This window comes from Rhinolophus sinicus, chromosome 14 (genome assembly GCF_057876585.1).
Source record: "Rhinolophus sinicus isolate RSI-liver-muscle chromosome 14, RSI-T2T, whole genome shotgun sequence".
Taxonomy (NCBI): Eukaryota; Metazoa; Chordata; class Mammalia; order Chiroptera; family Rhinolophidae; genus Rhinolophus; species Rhinolophus sinicus.
This window is the reverse complement of record NC_142514.1, coordinates 34,706,491-34,729,162: the sequence shown is the minus strand read 5'-3', so window position 1 is coordinate 34,729,162 and position 22,672 is coordinate 34,706,491. Positions and strand designations below refer to the sequence as shown.

The following is a 22,672-nucleotide window of genomic DNA, read 5'->3' as shown; positions in this document are numbered from 1 at the left end:
ATGATAATTTGAGAGAGAAGCAGCAGAAGGAAAGGGCTTTCTATTTGGGCACCTTTCATGCACTGTAATCCTGCTATTTGAGCAAAGGGCTCATTTTCGTTTTGTCCGGGCCCCTTGCTGGGCCCCAGGGACAGAGTGGAATCTCATGCTTATAGCAAGGTGGCTGTGGGGTCTGGAGTTCGCACTAAATCAGGAAATTGGCAGACCTTTTCTGTTAAGAGCAAGAGAGTAAATATTTTAGGCTTTGCAGGCCGAGCGACCTCTGTCTCAGCTGCTCCTTGTACCTTGGTACCACAAAGGCAGGCATACGAGGAGACAGCATGTGAAGGAATGGGTATGACTGCGTTTCAATAAAACTTTATTTTTTGACACTGAAATTTAAATTTCCTGTAATTTCCACATCACAAAGTATTATCTGTAGATATTTTCAGTCATTTACAAATGTATGAACTGTATTTAGCTGTGGGCAGTACAGAAACAGGCAGCGGGCTAGATGTGGCTGGCAGGGCTGCAGGGCAGCAGTTTGCTAACCTCCGACTAGACAATCTCTTGGAGCCCTGCTGTGTTCACTGCAATGAGCTTCAGGAGCGGGGTCTTTATTCTCGCTTTCCTTTCCCCTGTTTTGTTTTACATGTGTGTCCTCCCCATCTACCCTTCTCTCTTCCTTCTTGCCGCTGCTTTCACACGTACTCTGTCTTACTTCTACTCTACACATATGGGCGCGTGCGTGCCTGTGTGTACATACACACACACTCACACACACAGACACACACACACACACACACCTGGTTACAAAAGCCACTGATACATCCATCTCAGCACGAGGAGCTCGTTCTTCTTTCAACTGGTGTAAGTACTGGAGCCACTGCTCCCTCCATAGGAGGCCAGCTGCCGAATCCTTGCTTGCCTGGTAATTACAGAGCCATTGAAGCAGAGACAAGGGAGGATCCAATGTAGTGCTCCACTTGCAGAAAAAAGAAATATTGACACATTTAGGGACATAATAGCCAGATGAAGAAAAGCACGTCCTCTATTCTGTGCGCCATCTATATCCACAGATACATCTTTGTAAACGTGTTTTTGAATAGGATACAAATGTGACATTCGGAGAAGCAGTGGACAATTGTCGCCATCTGCTATCTCCCCACACACAGGAGCTGGCTCAGGGAAGAAAAGGTTTGATTCAGAGAAACTGCAGTGCTTCAAAAGAAGAACGCAAATATTCATTATATTTTCTTACTCACCTATTGTGTACTCATAGCTAGAAGGCTGTTAGAGGCAGGGAAGCGTGATGGAATAAAGAGCATGGACCATGGAATCAGGGAGATCTGGGTTTGAATCCCCAGGTCGCCTAGAAAACGTAATTGAAACTCATTGAGCTTTAGATTCCTCATCTGTATGGGAAGGGAGACGCCTACGTTTTAGGTATTTCTTTTTTTTTTTTTTTTTAGGAAGAATTAGAGATTTGAGGTAAGAGAAATAAAGCACAAAGTACAGTGCCTGGCACATGATAGGTATTTGCTCACTGGTAGCTGCTGGAAAGCTAAAGCTAGAAAAAAGGCAGAGCCAGGAATTAAGCCGGAGTGATTGCAAAGCCCATGCCTGGCCCTGTCCAGAATGCTGGTTGGTGGCCTGGCGCCCGAGGCCACCTGGGGGATGATAGCTGAGAAAACAGAGGCTTGATCGCCTACAAATAACGCCTTCCTATTTGTTTATTGGTGATCAAACTTTTTATTATTTATTTCACTGGTTGTCCAATGAATGCTAAACAGGAACATCCAATAACTCAAAAGTAGCTGCAAAAAAGGGCAATCAAAAACCCCTGACTTCCTGGAGGTCAATCTGTTTACTAGCTCTGTAATCTCTTCTGATTCTGCTCATTTATTATTCAGATTTACTGATATGGCATTGCCTTAGTCTGTTTGGGCTGAGATAACAAAATACCATAGACTGGCTGGCTTATTAAACAACAGAAACTTATTTCTCACAGTTCTGGAGGCTGGAAGTCCAAGATCAAGGTGCCGTCAGATTTAGTATCTGGCGAAAGCCTGCTTCCTGGTTCACTGATGGTCATCTTCTTGCTGTGTCCTCACATGGCAGAAGGGCTGAAATCTCTCTGGAGTCTCTTTTATGAGGGCGCTAATCCCATTCATGAAGGGTTCACCCTCATGACCCAGTCACCTGCCAAAGGCCCCACCTCCAAACACCATCACACTGCGGATTACTTTTCAGCATATGAATTTGGGGGACACACAAACATCCAGTCTACAGAAGACATCTACTCTGTGCCATGCACTGTGATGAAATGCTGGGGCTCCAGTTGTAAATGAGAGTATTCGCCTTCAAGGAGCTCACAGTTGAGTGAGAAAATAAACAGACAATTATAGGATAGTAGCTAAAGTGCTGTGATTGTGGGGGACAGGGGGGTGGTGGACACAAGCACAGAAGACTAGCGTCTAAACCAACCTGGGGAGTTCAGATAAGCCTTAATGGTGGAAGCAACCTTTAAGCTGAGATTTCAAAGAGGAGTGGGAGTAGCTAACCAGGGAAGGATTGTGATAGGGAGGATGTGGCAGGTGAGGGAGCAGCATATAAGAAGACATCGAGGCAAGAGGAAAGCATGATGTACTGGGGGCTGGAGCCTGGACGACGAGGGGAGTGGTGGAAGCAGGGAGGCTCCAGAGGCAGGCGGGCAGTGAGCATATTAGGTAATTCGGACGTTGTTTTGTCAGTGGGGATCTTTAAAGAGGGGAAGCAGCATGTCAGGTTTGCATTTTTGAAATTTCACTCTGGTTGCAGGGTGAAGAATGTGTTGAGGGCCGTGAAACTGGAGGCAGGGAGACCAACTCATAGGATGTGATAAATTTATAGTGTGATCATAGATAAATTCCTTTGCATCTTTGAACGTGTTTCTTCCTCTGTAAAATAAATTATGAACTATACCTCATAATATTGTTGGGCTTCTGTGAGCCAACGTAAACAAAATGCCTAGCCTAGGTAAGTACTTACCTGTGCCCACTTCCCATCCTGCCCCAGCGCTTAGCACAGAGCGATGTATACAATAGGTGCTAAGCAATGTGCATACATGACTGATTGAGTGACTGCCGTCCTCTGGAAGCATCAGAATAAGGAGCCCAATTATATAGAGAGACAGGGAGTAGATTGCTATTGCGCAGGCTCCTGAACACCTAAATCCTAACCTAAAAACAAACCTGTCCCTTAAATTCTCAAAAGACAACAGAAGACAATTCCACAGAAGACGATAATTGCTCCCCAAGTCCCCACCAAAGAACAAAACACACACACACAGAAAATACTTGAAAGTGGTAGGCCCCAGTGTGGAACCTCAGCCTGTGTTCTGAGAGAACTCCCCTTGGCCAGATGAGGCAAGCCAATGTGGCATCCTTTCTCAAGGCCTCCTGGGAGATCCTGCGTGGCTTTCTCTGAGGGCGAGGAGAATACCGCTTCCCAAGCAGGAGGCCCTTGGATTATTCTCCCTTCTACAGAATCTTGGAAGTGAGAACTGTAGGGGTGTCACGGGGATAGACGCACCTCCTGTACAGTGGCCCAGTCAGTGCCCTTGATCTTCTGCAGATTTCCTCATGCTGTGTGGGAAGTGACATCATCAGTCCTTAGAAGGGGATTAGAGGAGAGGGGAGAGGCGCAGAGCATCCTTATGTCCTTGTGAGCCTATGAAGCCTATACTAACACTCTCTAGATGTGTATTTCCAACTTTCAGTGGGATCCATCTTTGACTGGAAACTTTAAAAAGGACCCTTTCATTTAGGGTAAGCATTTTATTTGGGGCCAAATCAGGTATTTCTAGTGCCACCAAAGATCGTGAACCAAGAGCAAGAGAGATAGTTATCTCCCGAAGAGTTTAAAATAAAATAAAGCTAAAACCTAATGCTGGACAAATAAAGGTGAAAAATAAGCTCTCACTGTTGGAAATACAATGAACAAACAAGATAATGAAAAAGAATTCAAACCCACTGAATCACCTTTAAAAAAAAATAAAATAGCAGTCAGATACAATATGATAACTATTAACAAAAAAAAAAAAAAGTAAAGTTATAACTCCCCCATGCTGTCAAGGCTACAGTAAAACCTTTATCTCACACACTATTCATGGGAGTTTAAATTGGAATGATCCTGCTAGAAAGAAACTTGGCAGTAAGTATCAAGAGTCGTAAAAAGGTACACACTATCTGACCCAGTAATTCCACTCTTGGGTATTCATCCCAGAGAAATAATCTAATCCAAATGAAGGGGAAAAAATGTATTCAGGAAGATGTTTTTTGTAATGTCATTTATAATAACAAAATAATAATAGGATAAATATCCTGTATTTAAGTAAACTATGTACTTTCACTAAATGGAACATTATGAATTCATTAAAATAACGTTTACAATGACTATGTAACACTAGTGGAACACTTCTTATGATATAATGTAACCTAAAAATAACAGAATACAAAAAGTAACCAAGTCATACTTATGCCATCCATGACTACATCTTTTTTCTATATACAATAATTATCATGCATTACACGCATGAATACTTAGACGAGAACTAGAAAACAGCATGGAAAAATGGAAATGGCTATTAAGATGTTGAGATTTTTGTGTGTATTTTTCTCTTTATTTTAATATCATGACTATTGTTTAATGATATTTATTATGGAAAGTGTATTTTTAAGAACAGAAGCTTCATAGTCATAAGCTTGGTTTAAATCTTAGCTCTATCACTGACTGGCTTTGTGACTTTAGGCAATTTACTTAAGCTCTTTGAGCATCAGTTTCCTCATCTCTATAATGGGAGTGAAATACCTGCATTATGAAAGTGTTGCAAAGATAAAATGAGTAAACATAAATTAAAGCATTTGTTATAGAGTAGATGTTCACTTTAAATGTTGTACATCTTAAATCTATTCTAAAAAGAATTTATCATATATATATATATATATATATATATATATATATATATATATATATATATATAAATTAAAAATAGGTTAGGAAAATTAGGCAAGAAAAAACAAGGGCAGTTCAATAAATGTTAATTCCCCTCATTTTCTCAATTCCTGTCTGTTAAAAGTGTAATGGGATTTAAGAATGTTCTGGCTGCATTGTTCAGAAATCAGAGATGAACATTTGCTTTTTAAAAGGAAAAGAAAAGAAAAAAAAGAAAGCGATATCTCCCCCATCCCACTCTAAGCACACACATACACACACACGTATAGACACGTACAAACACACACACACACACCTCTTATCAGACTTAAAGATGTGTCTCTGGAGTTGCAAGAAAATAACATCTTGGTCTTATTTTATAGTGAACACATTTGCTTTCCCTACTTAACAAAAGGTATCATTTTACTTTTAATTACGGGTTGTTATTATGCATTGCTTTTATTTGGCAAAGATGTTTGTTTCAGGAAAATTAATTTAGACAGTTCCATTTTTCAAGCAACAATACCTTCTGTCCCAGGCTTACAAAGAACAATTAGATCTGGATTCTTTCCCCACAATCAAGCTGACAACTTCTTATGGAAAGTCGTGGTTGATCAGCGTGGAATGGAGCTTCCATGAGAGCCAGTCAAATGCAGAAAAGAGACTTTTCTGGCCTGGCATTTTTACTTCCTGCAGCATATATAACTCTGACATCGTGCAGAGGCATTACTCTAGCTGGGCACGAACACAGATTAATGTTGCCTCACTTTCAGTGCCAGAGTTTTATTCTGAATGTCATGATATTTTTCACAGGAACTCCACAGTTTCATGAAATTCAGCAAACATAACTGAGGGCCTGCTCTGTGCCAAGTACAGTGGCAGGAGCTGGAGACACCAATGTGACGCACACAGCCTCCTTGCCCACAAAAGCTCACAGACAGATACCTCAGCTAGATCACTGCAACCCACGGTGATAACGTCTGTGGCCAAGGGTAGCGCAAGGTGCTACCCCAGCCTGGGAATGAGAGGGTTCCAGGAGGTGTTGATGGAAGAGAGAAGTCATACACAGAGAAAGAGGGGAAGGAAGCTTTCCAAGCAAGGAGTCTTGGAATTAAAAATAAAAAGTCTTATCAGACTATGTGCCATTTACCCAGATGTTATGTACCAGGCACTAAGCTAACCGCTTTAATAGTAGATGGGTTGCTAAACCCATTTCAGAGTCTTTAACTGACTCACCCATTTAGCCAGCATGTGGTAGAGACAGGTTCAGAGAAGGTAAATGATTGGCTCATGTAGCAAGTAAGTAGGAACGCTGGGGCCAGAACACAAAGCTTCTGGCTTCCACATATTTCTGATCCATTATTTCATTCCTCACTGTGGCTCTGAGCACAGCTGCTGTGAACTCCTTTGCACACTTGCTGAATCTGAAGGAGAATGGGGGAAAAAAACACACTTTCTCGAACACCTACTTGAGTGTGAGTGTAATAGGATCATTTTAGCAGTCAGACCTCTGAACTCTTTCGACTAAATAGGGGAGAATGACCGTGATACTCTCAAAAAATCTGAAACTTTACTGTTTTATTGAGTCTTGTGTATAACCTTTAAAAAGAAATGTTGATTTTCTATTTATCCCATACTGTAGTAACATTTATTGTAATATAAAAATTCTGAGTGGAGTTGTATTCAGTTTAAAAGCTCTTCATCCCCATTTTAGAAAAGTGGAAATGGGACAGCGGTTAAGTAATTTGTTCAAGGGCGTTGCCACGCGTGAGTGTACCAGCGAGGATGTGTACTCATTGTCTGCCCTTCGCTCTTCTCCATGGCACAGACCTGTGGCTTCCTCTTCTGTCCACGGCGCTCTCACAACCCCGCCTCTCACCAGTCTCTGTGCTCCATGAGCCTTATTCCAAGCAACATGGAAATCAGGTCTGCTGGGTCCAAACGCAGCTCTGCTGCTATGACAGACGCTGCCTAACCCGGCCAAATCCTGTCACGGCTAGGCCTCAAAATACCTTTTCTAAGGACCCAGTGAAGAGATTTCCCTCAGACCTCAGGTCAGGAAAGGTGGAGACTCTGTAATTCAACTGTTTTATTGGAGGTTTTTATTTGTTTGCTTTTTTTTTCATTCCTTAGGACACTGGGTATCTTATAACTGAGTTTTCCGCTGTGCCTAAGTCGCACCTCACCGCTAGTAAGTGAACAGAGTATCTTAGGATATGAATTGTGAGTTACGACTTTATACCTAGCATTATCCAATTTCTCCTATCCTTATTTTTTTCTCTATGTCTTTAGTTACATGGTTTTTATTTTGCTGCATTCCTTTATTGTAAGCGTCTTCAAATTCTGTTTGGGAATTAGTGTTATATACTAAATAACCAAATATGTAAAGACGCCAACAGAATATGGTGTTTCAGGGGGATACCCTGATAGTCTTAAGAACCAAATGTCACGCATAAACAGACTCATTAGCTCCTATTAGGTCGGTGCAAAAGTGATGGCAGTTTAAAAGGTTAGTAATTGCAAAAACCGCCATTACTTTTGCACCAACGTAATAGAAACAGAGGGTCCCAGGGCCTCATGGCCAATCCAGGTTCCTGTCCTTCTATTCTTTCTTAAAAGTAGACCCCACTTTCTCAGGGAAAAGTTAAATAGTTCCAATCCTGTATGGGCCATTTCAGTTACCACCTCTTGAAGGAAGTCGTCTTGATAACTCCTCGGTTAAAACCCGTCGAATCAAATAAGCACCATGGCATTGGAACTTGGAACAAATTCCTAACTCAATTCTTCCCCTGCCCCCAGTCCCCCACCCCATCCCTTACTTTCCTTAGCAGTTTTCTCTAAGCATCTATGCTTCTCTAGGTGCTAGGATATAGGCATAAATGTCTCCTACCCAAGGAGGCATACAAGCAGAGTGCAGAGCAATGTGACGGATGACACGGAGCAGCTCCCTTACCCTCTGTGGACTCAATTTACTTGTTTTGAAATAAAGTAGCTGGGCTAGATGACCTCCAAAGCTCCTTGCTCTGACACCCCGGGAGGCCATGTTGTGGGATAGCCTCTCTTGTGCTGGCTCTGGGTGACCTGAAGGATGAAGAGTAATCACAGCTTTAAAGTATAAATTGAAGGTCTAGAAGGCATCTCTTTTGAACTCTAAAGTTTGATTCTACAAAAGAAAAGCTGTGACTTACTCAAAACAGATTTAAAAGAGAGAATTTATAATCATGTAATTTGCTCTAATAAGAAGCCAAACCATCAGATCTACAGCAAACTTCCTGATGCCCTGTCAGAGATCAGGTACAGAAAGAACACAGAGAAATGGAAAACATTCAGCTGCTGACCTGGGAGGAGAAGGCTAGGCTTCGGGGGTAGGAAATGGGGAGAGGAGAGGTAGAAGTGAGGAGAAAAGAAAGACTAATATGCAAACACCTACCTATAAATGGGAGACGCTATTACATCAATGCTTACATGGTATTCTGGGTGGGCACCTGGCAGCCAGATATGCGTCCTCTCCAGCCTAGAGCTGCACCATTACTTTAGATGCCATGTCTGTTCTTGGAGATCCCCATGTGGCCTCCTGTCACTGGAACGGAGGATGGGGAAGAAGCAGTCTATCCTGCCATGAAATCTTCTGGCTCGTGACTGGAACAGCCTTCCTGTCACTGTTTCTTGATGCGTGCACGGGTCTGTCCTCCAGAGCTGGGGAAGGTGGAGTCCTCCAGCACAAGCCCCCGTCTGACCGCTTGGGGTTTTGGGGATGTGTCATTTTTCTCCAGCAGGAGTGAGGGTTTCAGCTGTTTATCCAGTGCTGCCCTCCCATAGGCGATCTTTTAACACATATTTAGACAGAATCCAGTCTGCCAGCAGAGCTAAACCCTGTCCTTTCTGCCATGGAGCTTAGACTGTAATGGGAATGACGTTAGTCAAATATAAACACAGGTAAATATAGAATTTCAAACTGTGAGCACCACAAAGGAAAAGCAGAAAAGGTCACAGCTAAACTGTCGCTCCTGTCCTGTGCACAGAGGCCGTTCCCGTTGTGCAGCGTCACCCACCACAGCTCACACGGCTCCTCTGCCTAGAAACCTGAGACGCAGCCGAGAGTGTTGCCTCATTTCTCACGACTAACAGAGCATAGGCTTCAGAGGCCAATAGTTGGGTTTGAATCTAGGTTTTCCCACTTCGGCTGTGACCTTGGACAAGTAAGCTAACCTCCCAACCCTCAGCTTCTTCCTTTGGAAAAAGGGCTACCACTTGCCTCCAGAGGTTGTGAGCATTGGCACGTAGTCAGTGCTCAGCAACTGGAAGCTGCTGCAGCCTCTGTTGCTATTAATTCTACTTCCAAGATGTCTTTGCAGTTTCGTATGCCCCTCTCCATTTCCACTTGCCCTGCTTTTGTGCTGCCAGAGGCCGGACTAAAATGCTCCTTTAAGCGGCCCTGGGGATGAAAGTCACTTGCCTGCCTGGCTTTTCCAATAACAGGAAGCTACAGGAGCAGAAACTACTCGCAGAAATATATTGAAGCAATCTCACAGTGCAGCCCCAGCTTTTGTCTGCGATCCACTGAATTTAACCCCTAATGGTGGGATTCTGTTTCAGCCAAAGTGATGTTCACTGTCCCCTAAGTTAAAGGCTAATGCATTTTTTATTATCGCTATGGGAGTAGGTGCCCAAAGGGAGGCTAACCCTCAGCCGCAGCTCAGATTGCCCTGGCAGGTGGGGGCTTGGGGAGATGCTTGGGGGTGGCGTCCAGGCATTAGCCAGTGGGCCAGGTGAGGCTTGAGGCATAGTTTAAACCCAGTCATAGTACCTTTACCCATAGTTTGTTTGTTTTTTGGAGCACTTACCATAATTTAAATTATGTAATACTGTATGATTATTTGCTTAATACGCCTACCTCCTCCACTTCCCTTCAGCTACCTCTGTGAAGACAGGGCCTGTCTCTCTCGTGCCCTACCCTCAGCTACATGTCTGCTACAGAGCAGATGCTCCGCTGCTACTTGTTGAATTGCAAATAAATGAGGAGTCAAAGAGTAAAGGCACAATGCTATCTGGGAAATCTGTGTTGCACGTCAGTTGTTTAGCATGAGCAGACGTGGAAAGAAGGCCATGTCAGGGGCAGGAGGCAGTGTCAGTGAGCAGTTAAGGGGGCAGCGTGTCGTATGGTCAGGCCAACAGCTGGCCAGCACCCCACTTCTGAGGGGTGTGGGCATGAGCTCAGTGCCTTGAGACAGGGCTTTTCAAACTCGTAATCGCTGCTCCCTTTCCTCTCAGAGGTGACTGCCCCCCTTCCTCTGCCAGGTGAGAGTCGTCTTCTGCATCTGTCGTGGACTAGCATGAGTAAGCCCACCTTTAGTGTCTGCAGTTTGGTCCTGAAAACAATAGGTAACTTTTGTTTGTTTTCCAAGCACGAGGTTATATTAAAATATAAAAAACTGCTTTTTCAAATAGCACATGAAACTCATAGGGATTTTCCACACCCTCCTTGAATATCAAGCTAAGAAATCGTGTCTTTATCAGAAATACAATGGGGATCATTAACTTATTCTAAGAAAGGAGCAAAATTCATTTTAGAATGCTCAATCCTACAAGCAGTGAGGAGGCTGGATGGGAGTAAGAGAAATCAAAGGGTGAGTTTAGAGAGAGGTCAGAACCACTTGCAGTATTTTCTGAGGAAGAGGCTCTGTTTGGGGCAGGGCCGGGCGGGAGCATGAGAGCCGGAGGTGACTGGAAAATGAGTGTGGCTGAGGGCGGGGAGCAGCTGAGCAGGGAAGGGGTTGCAGGAAAGGAGGGACCTGAGCCCTGCACCCAAATGTGTGCCTGTGGCCCTGTGACTCCCACTTCTGGAGGGTGTGGCTCCTCAGGTCCTTCCCGTGATGGCTGGCTTCAGAAGTGACAGGACAATGCACAGGATGACAGGTGCTCTTGCTGAAATCATCTCCAGCCCATGCCATGAAAGACTGACTTTTCCCCAAATAGCTATCCTGAATGAAACGCAGAAAGCAAAACAGAACACATAATCAGTGACTATTCTCTCCCACCACTCAGAACGCGACACATCAAGCCGGCCTCTGCGCTCCCAGAACACCCCGTGCCTTTCTTATTCTGAGAAGTAATTGCGATGCAGTTCGTGACCAACATGAAAAGTCCATTTTTAACCACAGCCTCATGATTACCCATCCAGATGAGCAAGGCCTAGTCTCTGTGTCCCTAGGTCCCAAAGCAGACACAGAAAGGGTTTTGTGAAAAATTATGGGGGCTGTGTGTGTGTTATTGGTTTTTTTTTTTGGGGGGGGGGTAAACTAAACCTCTTCTGATGGCCAATTCAGTAGGACCCTGTCTAGTTGTCATCTAACAGGCAATCAGCAGATCTTTGTTGAGCATTGTGTTGATGAGGCACTGGGCTAGTTCCTGAGGGAAGTAGTGACGACCCAGCCCTGCCCTCGGGGAGCTCACAAAACCAGTGGGGAGGATGGAGGAACAAACAGGGCACAGAACTGCAATGCGATGGTGCTCTGGTGGGGAAAGTGAGGGGGAGAAGGGCAAGAGCCAGTCCAGCCTTGACAGAAGAGGTGGCATGAGCTGAGAGCTGAATAAGAAGTAGGAATTAGCCAGGCAGAGTGGGTTGGGTGCAGGCTTGTTGTGCCAAGAAGAGGGAACAACATGTGCAAAGGCCTAGAGATGAGAGCACAGCACATTTGGGGAATTGGACGTGGTCCATGGTGGCTGGAGCTCAGAGTCTGAGAGAACAGGAGATAGAAGGCGGGTCGCAGAAGTCGTCTAATAGTAGCGAAAGGGTTGGACTCCATCCCATAGGAGCCTGAGGAGTTTTTCAATGTGCACTGTAGAAATCTCACGCCAGCTGCAGTGTGGATGAACTGGAGGATGCAGCACTAGAAGCAGGGGAACCAGCTAAGATGCTGTTGTAAAGTGCCAGGAGCCAGATGGTGAGAAACCCCAAGTCTCAGCCGGAGGTGGGGCAGAGCGGTGTGGAGCCTGCACTTAGAAATCCTGGCGCTCCAGTAGTGTGCTCCCCACTCAGTCTGGGTCCCCCTGGTCAGAATGGTTCTTCCTCTTGCTCTCAGCTTTCCCTTCCTGTTAGGCTCTTGGAGCTTGGTCTGCACTGCTTTTATAGACAGAGTACCTAATCGCCAGCTGGCTTAAGTAACATGCCTAGGGTGACATAGCTCGGAGATGGCAGAATCAGTCTTCACACTTTTAGCTTTCTGATTCTGAGTCTGGAACTCTTTCTGCAAAGTGCTTTCTGTCACTGCAGTCAGAGGGGCGTCATCTACGAAGAAGAGTATCTTCCCGCTTGGATATTGCCTGGAAGAGACTTTTCCAGATTCAGACAACTTTGTTGCCATTACTAGGCTGCAGTAGCTGGGCCTTTCCAACTGCCTCGTTGTGACAGAATAACCAAGTGGTATAACCAACTGATGTCTTGACAATTAATGTCACCTTCCTTGAAAAAAAGAGCCAGAAACAAAATCACAGCGGTAAGAGCAAACTTATCAGTCATGAAAATACATATATATGACTTACAACCTTATGCTTCAAAACAAAGACTCAGCCCAGGACGAAAACAACTAACAATGTTGTACAAGATTAAAACATGCTTTGTTTTTTATATATAAATATGATCTCATTAAATATACACAAGCAAGAAAGATGACAAGAAAATACATCAAAATGCCAACGATGGTTCTCTTTCAGTGGTGGAATTTCATTAATTTTTACTTTCTGAATTTTCTAAAAATTTAGAAAATGGCAAAAATATATGTTTTCAATTACAAAAGAAAAATTAAAGATAGGTTCTTAAACTTAGGACAACAGTAGTTTTTACTGAGAATAAATTGAACCCATAAAAGATCCAAAATTCCTGGGTAAAGTTGCTAATTGGCCCTCCTTTTAGTACTTCTACCATTGGGGCAGTCAACTGTGACCAGAAGTGGGGTGACATTGTATTAACAAAACGCCTTCCACTAGATGCATGGGAGAGTACGGATAACTCTTGGAGCAAGGATGCTAATAGGTAATTCCTTAAGCATCCGATATAAGTGCTCTGACTGACACCAAATTTAGAGATGGCACCTGTTGACGTTGGCACTACCACCCATCAATGGTCTTTATGGAGTCATGACACAGCATGCATCCCATGGTGGTTAAGCAGAAATGCATTTCTCTTAAATGTCCATGGGCACCACTGTACCAGGGAAGGCTGGAAGCAGGGCTCAGACACAGCCCGGAGTCCACACATCAACTCCTAATTGACCTACCCTGGTATATCCACGCCCCTCAAGAGTCCATGGGATACCACGCAGGAATACCACACTTGAACGTGTTTCCCTCTGTCTAGGTGTACACTTCCTTCACCTGAGGAAGAATGCCCCCCACCACCCACAACACACACAAATACACACCCAGCTACCACACACACATGCACACCCAGCTACCATACCAGACACGGGAAGGCCCTGCCTTCCTTAGTGGAGCATTTCCTCGGCTAGTGGTTCAGCAGCTCAGCTCCCGGCCCCCAGGCCCTGTCAGCCGACCAAACCTGCCTAGATCACGGACTTCATTTCCTCCATCTAACATTACATAGTTTGCCTTCCAGGCAGTTAGATAATGTATCTCCATATAAAAGGCCCTTATCTCTCAGTTGGTGACTAATTATAATAATTAGGTAATTCTTTATGTCCAACATGCCCCCTTCTATATAAGACTGATTGTACATTATTAGCCAAACTCTACAAATCACAATCCCTATTTTCACAAATGCCATGTAGCTTCTGTTGGCAATCTAAAATGATTATACTAGGTAGACTATTTAGTAATAGAATTTTTCACTTCACTTCATTCCTTTATTTTTGAAGGACTTTCAGGAAATTATTTGGATATTCCAGTTTCTTAGGTAAATATGATTGCACAGTGATTCTTGAACGCACCCTTTTGTTTCTATTTACATACAGAACAGGTAGATTTTGCAATCCTATCTAAGACCTGCAGGTTAAAACAATAGCCTACACTTACCTGCTTGGGCCACTAGGTGGTGCACACATATGTCAGTGAACTGTAGGTTAAATGGGCTTGTCCCCAGGTTAGCTTGACTTGGTCACCACAGGAGTGGCACAGACAGTAGGAGCTGTAGGAGTCAAGAAGAGACAGTGAGTGACCCTGTTGGGTGGGAATCAAAGAAGGAAGATCTCCCAGAGGAGCTGGATAGACAGTATTGCCATCTGCGGAGACGGTGGGAGCAAAACCATGAGGCAAGAACCCCAAGGCGCGGCAGGGGGAAATCCTGGAGAGGAAAGGGCATGCTGACTTTCCATGCTCATTAATTCCTGCCTAACAGGATCGCTGCCGAGGGAATAATGGGGCAGTCGAATCATTTGAACTACGTGACATCAAACACTTGTTCCAGGCCTTGGTGCTGGGCCCTGGAGACATACAGAAGGCAGGACCAGTCTTGTCCTTGAGTAAGGACCTTGTGAGAAATGGAGAAGGAAACAGACAATTCAGAGCATGATACAAAAGGCACGTTTTACCAGATGCACTGCAAGAACAAAGTGTGAACTATTTATTCTGTTCTGAGGAAAGGAGGGAAGGGGTTAGGTTTGGGAGTTGCTGTGCAGAGAAGAGCTCATGGAGGTCTCGAGATGCGAGGAGGAGCCGCCACAAAGATCAGGAGCTGTTAGGCGTGGGAGGCCGGCGTGAGCAAACAGTGGTTAGAAAGGATCCTATGGATCGCAGGAATGGTTCTGTTGAGTTTAAGCAAGTGTTTTCTGGGGGTTACTCTAAGCCGTGGACTGGATAATAGATGTTCCGGGTCCTGAAGATGCTCCTCAACTAGTGAAGACACACATGCACTGAACACTGCAATGTGAGAGGAAAGCTTAGATTGGTCCCTTTGAAATCCAGACTCTGTCCTTGGAGCCCCCTGTGTCCTGACTGCAGAGATTCTCAGGGAACTCTCTACACCAGAAGAGGGAGCCCACAAGCATAGTACCTGGTTGCACTGGACTCAAGAGTCACTGAAGGTATTTTCAGTCTCACTCGCTCATTTTAGAGGCATGAGGTTTAAGGCCACAGCCATAAAGTAAGTTACCCAAAGCCACACGGAGGGGCCAGGGCACAAGCCCAGGTATGTCTGCCTCCTGTCAGGGTTTCTTCCCTTTTTCTCTAGTGGACCCTGAACACGGAGTCACCGTTTAGAAATAGCTCTTAATTAGGAAAAGAGACACTTTTCAGATAACTAGACCTTCTTCACCAGCAGCCATCACAAAGTTGAGCTTATGGAAAAATCGAAGTGTACATGCGTTGTATGCTTTCCTCATGCATGAAGGAAGTGCCAAACCACACAGACTGGCCCAGGCAAAGGCAGCTTGAGCCAATTGTACTACTGGCCCGGTTCGGTGTTCACGGAGGGCAGTCTGCCTCCAGCATTCCTTCCAGCCCCCGTGCGTGGATATGTGTTTCATGATGTAGGTCAATGACGTCTTAAAGTTGCATTGTTTGCCTGAAAATGTCAACTGGCAAGAGTTATAAGCTGGCAGGAAAACAAGAACGTGTGACTGAGAGGGTTGGGAGAGGATGCAATCTGCGTTTAGGCTGATGAGAAGTCCCCGAAGCAAGGGCGGCAGAAGTCTTAAAGAGGGTCTGACAGGGACGGAGCAAAGTGAAATGGAGGCGGAGGGGGACCACAGGGTGAGGAGATTTGAGACCAGGTCTTACGAGTTAGGACCAAGGAATTGGGACTATTTAGCCTGGAGAGAAGAAAACCCAGATCTTCTTCATCTATCCAAACTGCTGTCATGCGCTGAGGCAGCTAGAAAGGGTGGTGAGGTCATAAGCAATCAGCTTTTAACCCTGTTCAGTAGAGCTGCCCAATTTATAAGAAGGCGTGAGTTCCCCATCAAGAAAAGGGATGAAATGACAGCAGTTGTTTGTACAACTGGTGGGGACATTGCAGAGGGGATTCGTGTCCTGGTAGCAGGTCAGACTCAATGACCTTTGAACTCTAAACATCCATAATGCTATGCAAAGGGAAGAGGCAGCTCATATAAACTGAGGGTCACATGGACTCTAAGAATGAATACCACCAACACTAAACATCGGGTTAGACCAACTGAACTCTAACTCTGGCCCTGCCGTGTAGTGAAGATGTGGACTTGGGCAGACCACGTCTCCTCTCTGAACCCCATGCCCCTTCTCTGTACAACACCAACCCTGTAGGACTGTCAAGAGTATGCAAAGAAGCGACATACCATATACCGGGTACTGTGCCTGGCCTGTCGTTGGTATTCAAAAAATGTTGCTGCCTTCCCCTCTCTGCTTAAACAAAACTGTAGGAAGCCATTCTTGGAGAGAGGCAGATAAAGAGGGAAATGCAGGTAAGGTGACATGGCAAAGGATCCATTCGATGAAATACCAGGTAATCAGGAGCTCCTGCGATGTAGCAGTGGTTCTCAAAGTGGCGTTTGTTGGGACCCCTTTTAAGAAAAAACAAAATACAGATGTTAAGGACTATTTATGGAAAATCAAGTGTAGGAAAAAGAAAGAGGTCGACTTGGGCATACGGAATCCTGACTTAAGTCTTTATGAGAGTTGCTCACCACTGCCCCACCCCCGCCTCCAGTACCCACCTCTCCCTCAGGTTCCTGTGACATCCCGTCCCGGGCAGGGCATCCTGGTAGGTATGCTGTGATGGGGGCAAGCCTCCCGAAATGCTGATCCCCTCAGCCCTTAGGGCTGCCAAGGCGTGTTGCCTCCAAACACATGCAGCCTCATCCATATGGCCTGGTGTGCCCCGTGAATGTTTCCTTTGAATCTTGTATGGTACAAAGCCATGAGGAATCAGTTGGAGAGGAATAGCCTAATGGTCAATAATTGAAATTCTCAGAGCATTCATTGCTGAGCAAGTTCAAGAAATAAAGCAGTCCAGGACTATCTTGGTTGGAAAGGCCATCAGGAGGGTGACAATGACTTCAGTACCCCCGACAATGACGATTGCTATGATATCAGACCCTTAGTCAGTGCAGCCAGCGTGAGCAGAGACAAATCTAACACCGTCTGGTACCGACGAATGAGCCCATGGCTTTTCCCTAAGTGTAAAACAAGTTTGCCTGAAAGACCTCTCAGATCCTTTCAGCTCTGACCACCCAAGGACAAACCAAAAGGCCATCCATTCCCTTTGTCTCTCTGCAGAATTGTGAGTGAGCACCAGCTTACCCCCAGAGTACCCTACGCTGGTGGTGTCTTTCTGTGTCCACCCTGACGTGCTGGCACAAGTTTGACCCTGACTCAAATCAGTGCTCTCACAGTGTGTTTTCTTTTGCAGCAACAGCGGCAGCTTGATCTCCTGACAATAACCAGCCCCGGTGAGTAGTTGTGGCCTTTGTGCGTTGGCTCTTCCCTTATTTCCCAGAGCGATACCTGGCTGCATATGCAAATGCAATCCCTGCCCTTCTCTGACTCCCTGAATGAACAGCAGAGCTCTTTTGTGCCATGAACAACCCTTCTCCCTGCACCCTCTGCCCCACTGGCAGTTTCTTTTCACCCTCCCAGCTCTCGCTGCTTCCTCTTAACTCTTCAGATGGCAGGGCTGATACTCTGATGTGGCTGCCAATTCCAGGGGCAAGTTCTCACTAAATCACTTGACGGATTCAAGTGTCAAGGAAGTGTCCTGGTCTCCTGAGAAATAAGTTTTAAAATCATGGGGAATGGGGAAGCTGCCTGGAGGTGGCCTGGAATGAAGGGAGGACGGCTCATGAAGGTGGTCTAGTCTGGGACAGTGAGCAGTTTGGTGTTCTGCGATGAGTGTCAGGCTGACTCGTCTCTCACCCTTAGGGCTGGACAGTCAAGTCCTCCAACAAAACTGTGGCCATGGGATTAAAAGGTCCTTCCTCTCCCCTAGGCCTGGCATTGAGCCTCGAGATAGGTTGAGTGGTTTCGTTTTGCCAGAAAGGTATTTTATTTTGGTTTGAGAACTTGAGGGCAGAATTGGCCAAGAGATGCTGTTCTCTGTTGGAACCTAAGGAGGTGACGGTACCAGCAGGGTTAATGAGCATTCAAGAGTGGGTACAGAGATCAGTCTCCATCCATTGGCATAACTAAATACTTAGCAGCACAGGTGACCCCCCTGCTGTGCAGAGCGATGTACTTTGGGGAGATGAGATCCTGGGGGAGGGGCTAGTGTGGCTGAGTGGTCACATGGCAGGGTTGGTGGGCTCTAAGGGGGGCTAATTGCCAACGAGCATGATGCACTTCAGTATTTTAGGAACCAGTAGGGCCGTTCCATATCATGCCTGCCTTCCGTCAAACTCATGCTGTATCCCAGGGCCAGTTGGCTCACTCCCAAGGCGACTGAGAAATTGCCCTCTGCAGGTTCTTCCCTAGCACCAGGGCTAGTTATCTGGTCTCTGTAACTAAGGTATAAAACAAGGAGTGCAAATGTGAGTGGGATCTATCCAGTTCAGGTGATCACTGTATTTTCACCTGAGAGAGCTTTTAGAACTTGGGACTTCAAAAGACCAAAGATGAGCTAGTGTGAAAATTGTGTAATCTGTCACATAGAATGAGCTGTGTTTAACATATCAAAATTCCAAATCATAAGCTAATGTAAGTGGTGCTGCCCAGTGGTGTGACCTGCCAATTTCTCCCCTCTAAAGTGCTGGTAGAGGTTATAATTGGCAGGGATCATCTTTGTTCTGTGCTGTGTGGTTGCTCTCCTTTGCGATAATGTCCTGTTCCACTCCACACGTGCCGACCCAGATTACCTGCTTCCATATCCCAGTCTTGTTTGGTCACACCCTGAGAGGATGCCGAAGTGTGAATTGAAGAGGGTTCTTGATCTGTCATCAGTTGCTTCAGAAGATAAGCCGCAGGCTCTATTAACTACATTTCTTTTCTGCTAGCTCTGCCTTTTCCTAACTTCTACTGCACAAATTCAAGCAAACATAGTTATGGCTCTCAGAAAAGAGTAGAAATATAATGAACAGCCATTTACTGCGTCCCCCCAAACACCTTGGCTTTATCCTATCAACACTGTGCCATTTATGCCAAAGAGTCTACTATTGAAAAAAAAAAGTATATATACATATATATATACGTATATACATATAAATATATATACATACATATGTATATAAATCTAGTTTAGACTTCTGCTTCTACCTGATCGTATCTCCGTCCCTTCACCCTATAGGTAACCACTGTACTGATTTCAATGTTTCTTCCTATCTATGTATCCAAAAATATAATTGATGTTGTTTTATAATTCCTACAAGTGGTGTCACACTATAAATGTTATTCTGTGACTTTTCCCCTACTCATTATTATATTATAGAGATTCATTCATGTAGCTACATGTCGTCTGGTTCATTTGTTTTAACTGCTATATAGTATTCCACATATGATTAGATCACAATTTATTTCTGCATTTTATTGATCATAATTTAGGATATTTGCAGTGTTTTGCAAGTGAAACAATGCTGCTAAGAGAATTTTTGTGCACCTCTTCATGTGAATAAGTATGAGAGTATCTCTAGGGCGTATAGTTAGGAGAGGAATTACTGATTATATGCATTTTTCAAATTTACTACATAATGGCTGATTGTTTTCTAAAGTGGTAAAACAAATTTACACTTCCAACAACAAAGTCTACGATTCCCTGATCCCCAAACACTTGGATTGTCAGACTGAAACATTTTTACCAGTCATCAGGATAAATGTGAAATGGTATCCCATTGCTTCTGTTTCCCTGGTTACTGGTGGGATTGAGTCTCTTTTCATGTTGATTGGCCATTTTCTATTGGGTTGTTTCTTTTTATTGATTTGTAGTTCCTTCTTATTCTGAGTATCAATACTTTCTCATTTGTGTGCATTACAAATATCCTCTCCCAGATTGTGGCTTGTGTTTTTTGGTGATATATTTTGATATACAGAAGGTGTTTTTAATGTAGTTAAATTTATCAGTCTCTTGCTTTATGAACTTTGCTTTTGAGACTTAAAGAACTCCTTCCTTACCTGGATATCGTATTCTCCCATATTTACTTCTAAGAATTGTCAAATTTTGTGTCTCACTTGGATATCTCATTTAGGATTGATCTGTGTCCTTAAATTACTCTGGGATTTAATAATATTTTAATTTACATATGGATAACCCTTTGTCTCAGCACTATACAAAAGCTAGTTCATCCTTTCTCTTACATATTAGCAACTCTACATCTGTTACATATCAATTTTCCTATGCACAAACCTGCTCTGAGCTCTCTGTACTATTTCACTGGTCCACCCCTCTTACTCTGCATTAACTGCATGCTCTCATATTTATAATAAATCTTAATTTAATATTATCTTTATAACTGGTAGGGAAATATACTTCTCCCTTTACCTTTTATGATTATCTTTTGAAAGCACAGTTAGCTGCTTTAAAAAAATAAAATCTAATAATCCCTGTATTGTGACAGATAAATTTAATCTATTTATGTTTATTATAATTACTGATATATTTGGACATATTTCTACCACCGTATTTGTGTTTTTGGTTTATCTTTTTATTTCCCCTTCCTTTTTTGGATTATGTTTTATATATCACCTGTTACATATAGTGTGAACATTTTTCAATGCTATTAGATATTTCGATGTTATTAAATTTTATATAACTGAAAAGCTTTCTATTACATTTTAATTCCCCTATTATATGTTCAACTGCCCCCGATTATTTAATTATAAATAATACCACAAAGAACATTTTTATATAAAGATTTTTGTGTGCATCTCTAATTATGTATTTCTTCAGGAAAAATTCCTAGAGTGAGAACTACTAGTACACTAGTCATGATAGGCTGTTACACTAAAGGAACAATGACATCAAAATTGCAGAGGCTTAAAAAACAAAGGTTGGTTTTTCACTTTAGGTACATGTCCCTCATGGATTGGAGCCAGCTCTGCTCTATATCTGCTTTACTGTGGCACCCATACTGACTAAGCGTCCTCTGTCTAGAACGTTGCTGGGTGTCTTAGTTTGCGTTCCCTACGAGGTGAAGATTTAGCGAAAGTAGGTTATTTGGGAGGCAATCCCCATACCTTGGTGGGGGTGGGAAAGTGATACAGGAAAAGGAAGAAAGCCAAGAAAGTTTCCTTACCAAGCAAGCTACTGCGGAGGGCAGCTGGCACTTAATCCAACCCGGGAACCGTGGGAATCAGTGTAGACAATAAGCCCCAGAGTTCTCCCTCTGAGGGCCAAGGGGTGGGGTTGACATGGTTGTGCTAATTCCCTGGCACGGCCAGTCTGTTCAGTATATGGACATAGGAGATTCCAGTGGCCAGAGAAAGCACTCAGGAGAGATTCACATGTGTCAGCAATTGGACGTTATTGCACATGTGCAGAAATAGTAAGTGCAGAAGAACATGTGAGATTGTGGGAAGGTACTGACAGCGCCTGCCGTGTGGGTCATCCTGACAGAGGGATCAGGGAGTGATGGTGAGCCATGCACCTGCTCTGAAAAAATTTAAGGAGCCATTTCTTTCCAAATATCCTTGGTCAAAGCAAACCATATGACTGCTCCTAAATTCAACAAGGTAGAGATGTGGAATCTTACACAGGGAATGGCACTGCACTGAGGAGAAGGAGAATATTTGGCAATGATGAATATACTTTATCACACTTCTGGAAAAATTTGTATGTTCCCACCATCAGGTTAAAAGTGCTGGTCATAGCTTTTTTAAAAATAACAGCTTTATTGAGATACAATTCACATGTCATCAAATTCATCTTTCACAGTGCAACATTTAGTAGTTCTCAGTATATTCAGAGTTATGCAACCATTACTACTAATTCCAGAACATAATCATCGCCCCCACCCCAAATAAATTCTATACCCATTCCCTCCCCATGTCAGTCCCCATTTCTGCTTTCCCCCATGTCCTGACAACCACTAATCTACTTTCTATCTCTATGGATTTGCCGATTCTGGACATTTCACTGTGCAGTGTGTGGTATTTCATGACTTTCTTTTATTTAGCATAATGTTTTTAAGGCTTATCCATATAATAGTATGTATCATTACTTCATTCCTTTTTATTGCTGAACAATATTCCAATGGAGCGGTATATCACACTTTGTTTTTCCAGTCATCTATTGGCCATTTCAATTGTTTCCATTTTTGACTATTATGAATAACGCTGTTATGGAAATTTATGTACAAGTTTTTGTGTGGACATATGTTTTTCATTCTTTTGGGTATAAACCTAAGAATGGTGTTGCTGGATCATATGGTAAACATTAGAATAAACATTTTGAGGAACTGCCAAACTGTTTTCCAAAGTAGCTGTACAATTTTATATTCTCATCAGCAATGCAGAATGCTTCCTATTTCAATGCATCCTCTCTGACACTTGTTATTATCTGTCTTTTGACTATAATCATCCTAGTGGGTGCAAAGTGGTATCTCATTGTGGATTTGATTTGCATTGTCCTAATGTCTAATGATGTTGAACATATTATCATGTGCTTATTGGCCATTTGTACATCTTCTTTGGAGAAATTATTTCCCATTACCCATTTTTAATTAAGTTATACTTATCTTTTGATTGTTGAGTTGTAAGAGTCAAAATATGTATTCTGATATATATTCTTATATTCTAATATAAGCTCTTTTATCATATATGAGATTTGCAATTTTTTTCCTATTCTGTGGGTTGTCTTTTCACTTGCTTA

At 43.6% G+C, this 22,672-nt stretch overlaps 1 protein-coding gene across 6 annotated transcripts in view; it reads left to right on the top strand.

The window, feature by feature from the left end:
• Positions 1 to 22,672, top strand: part of AGBL4 (AGBL carboxypeptidase 4) — a 1,081,794-nt gene that overhangs the window by 746,002 nt on the left and 313,120 nt on the right. For all 6 annotated transcript variants that reach the window (XM_088791130.1, XM_088791131.1, XM_088791128.1 and 3 more), the window contains one exon: positions 17,291 to 17,330. In XM_088791130.1, the coding sequence (XP_088647256.1) occupies positions 17,291 to 17,330 (40 nt within the window). The remainder of the gene's footprint in view (positions 1 to 17,290; positions 17,331 to 22,672) is intronic.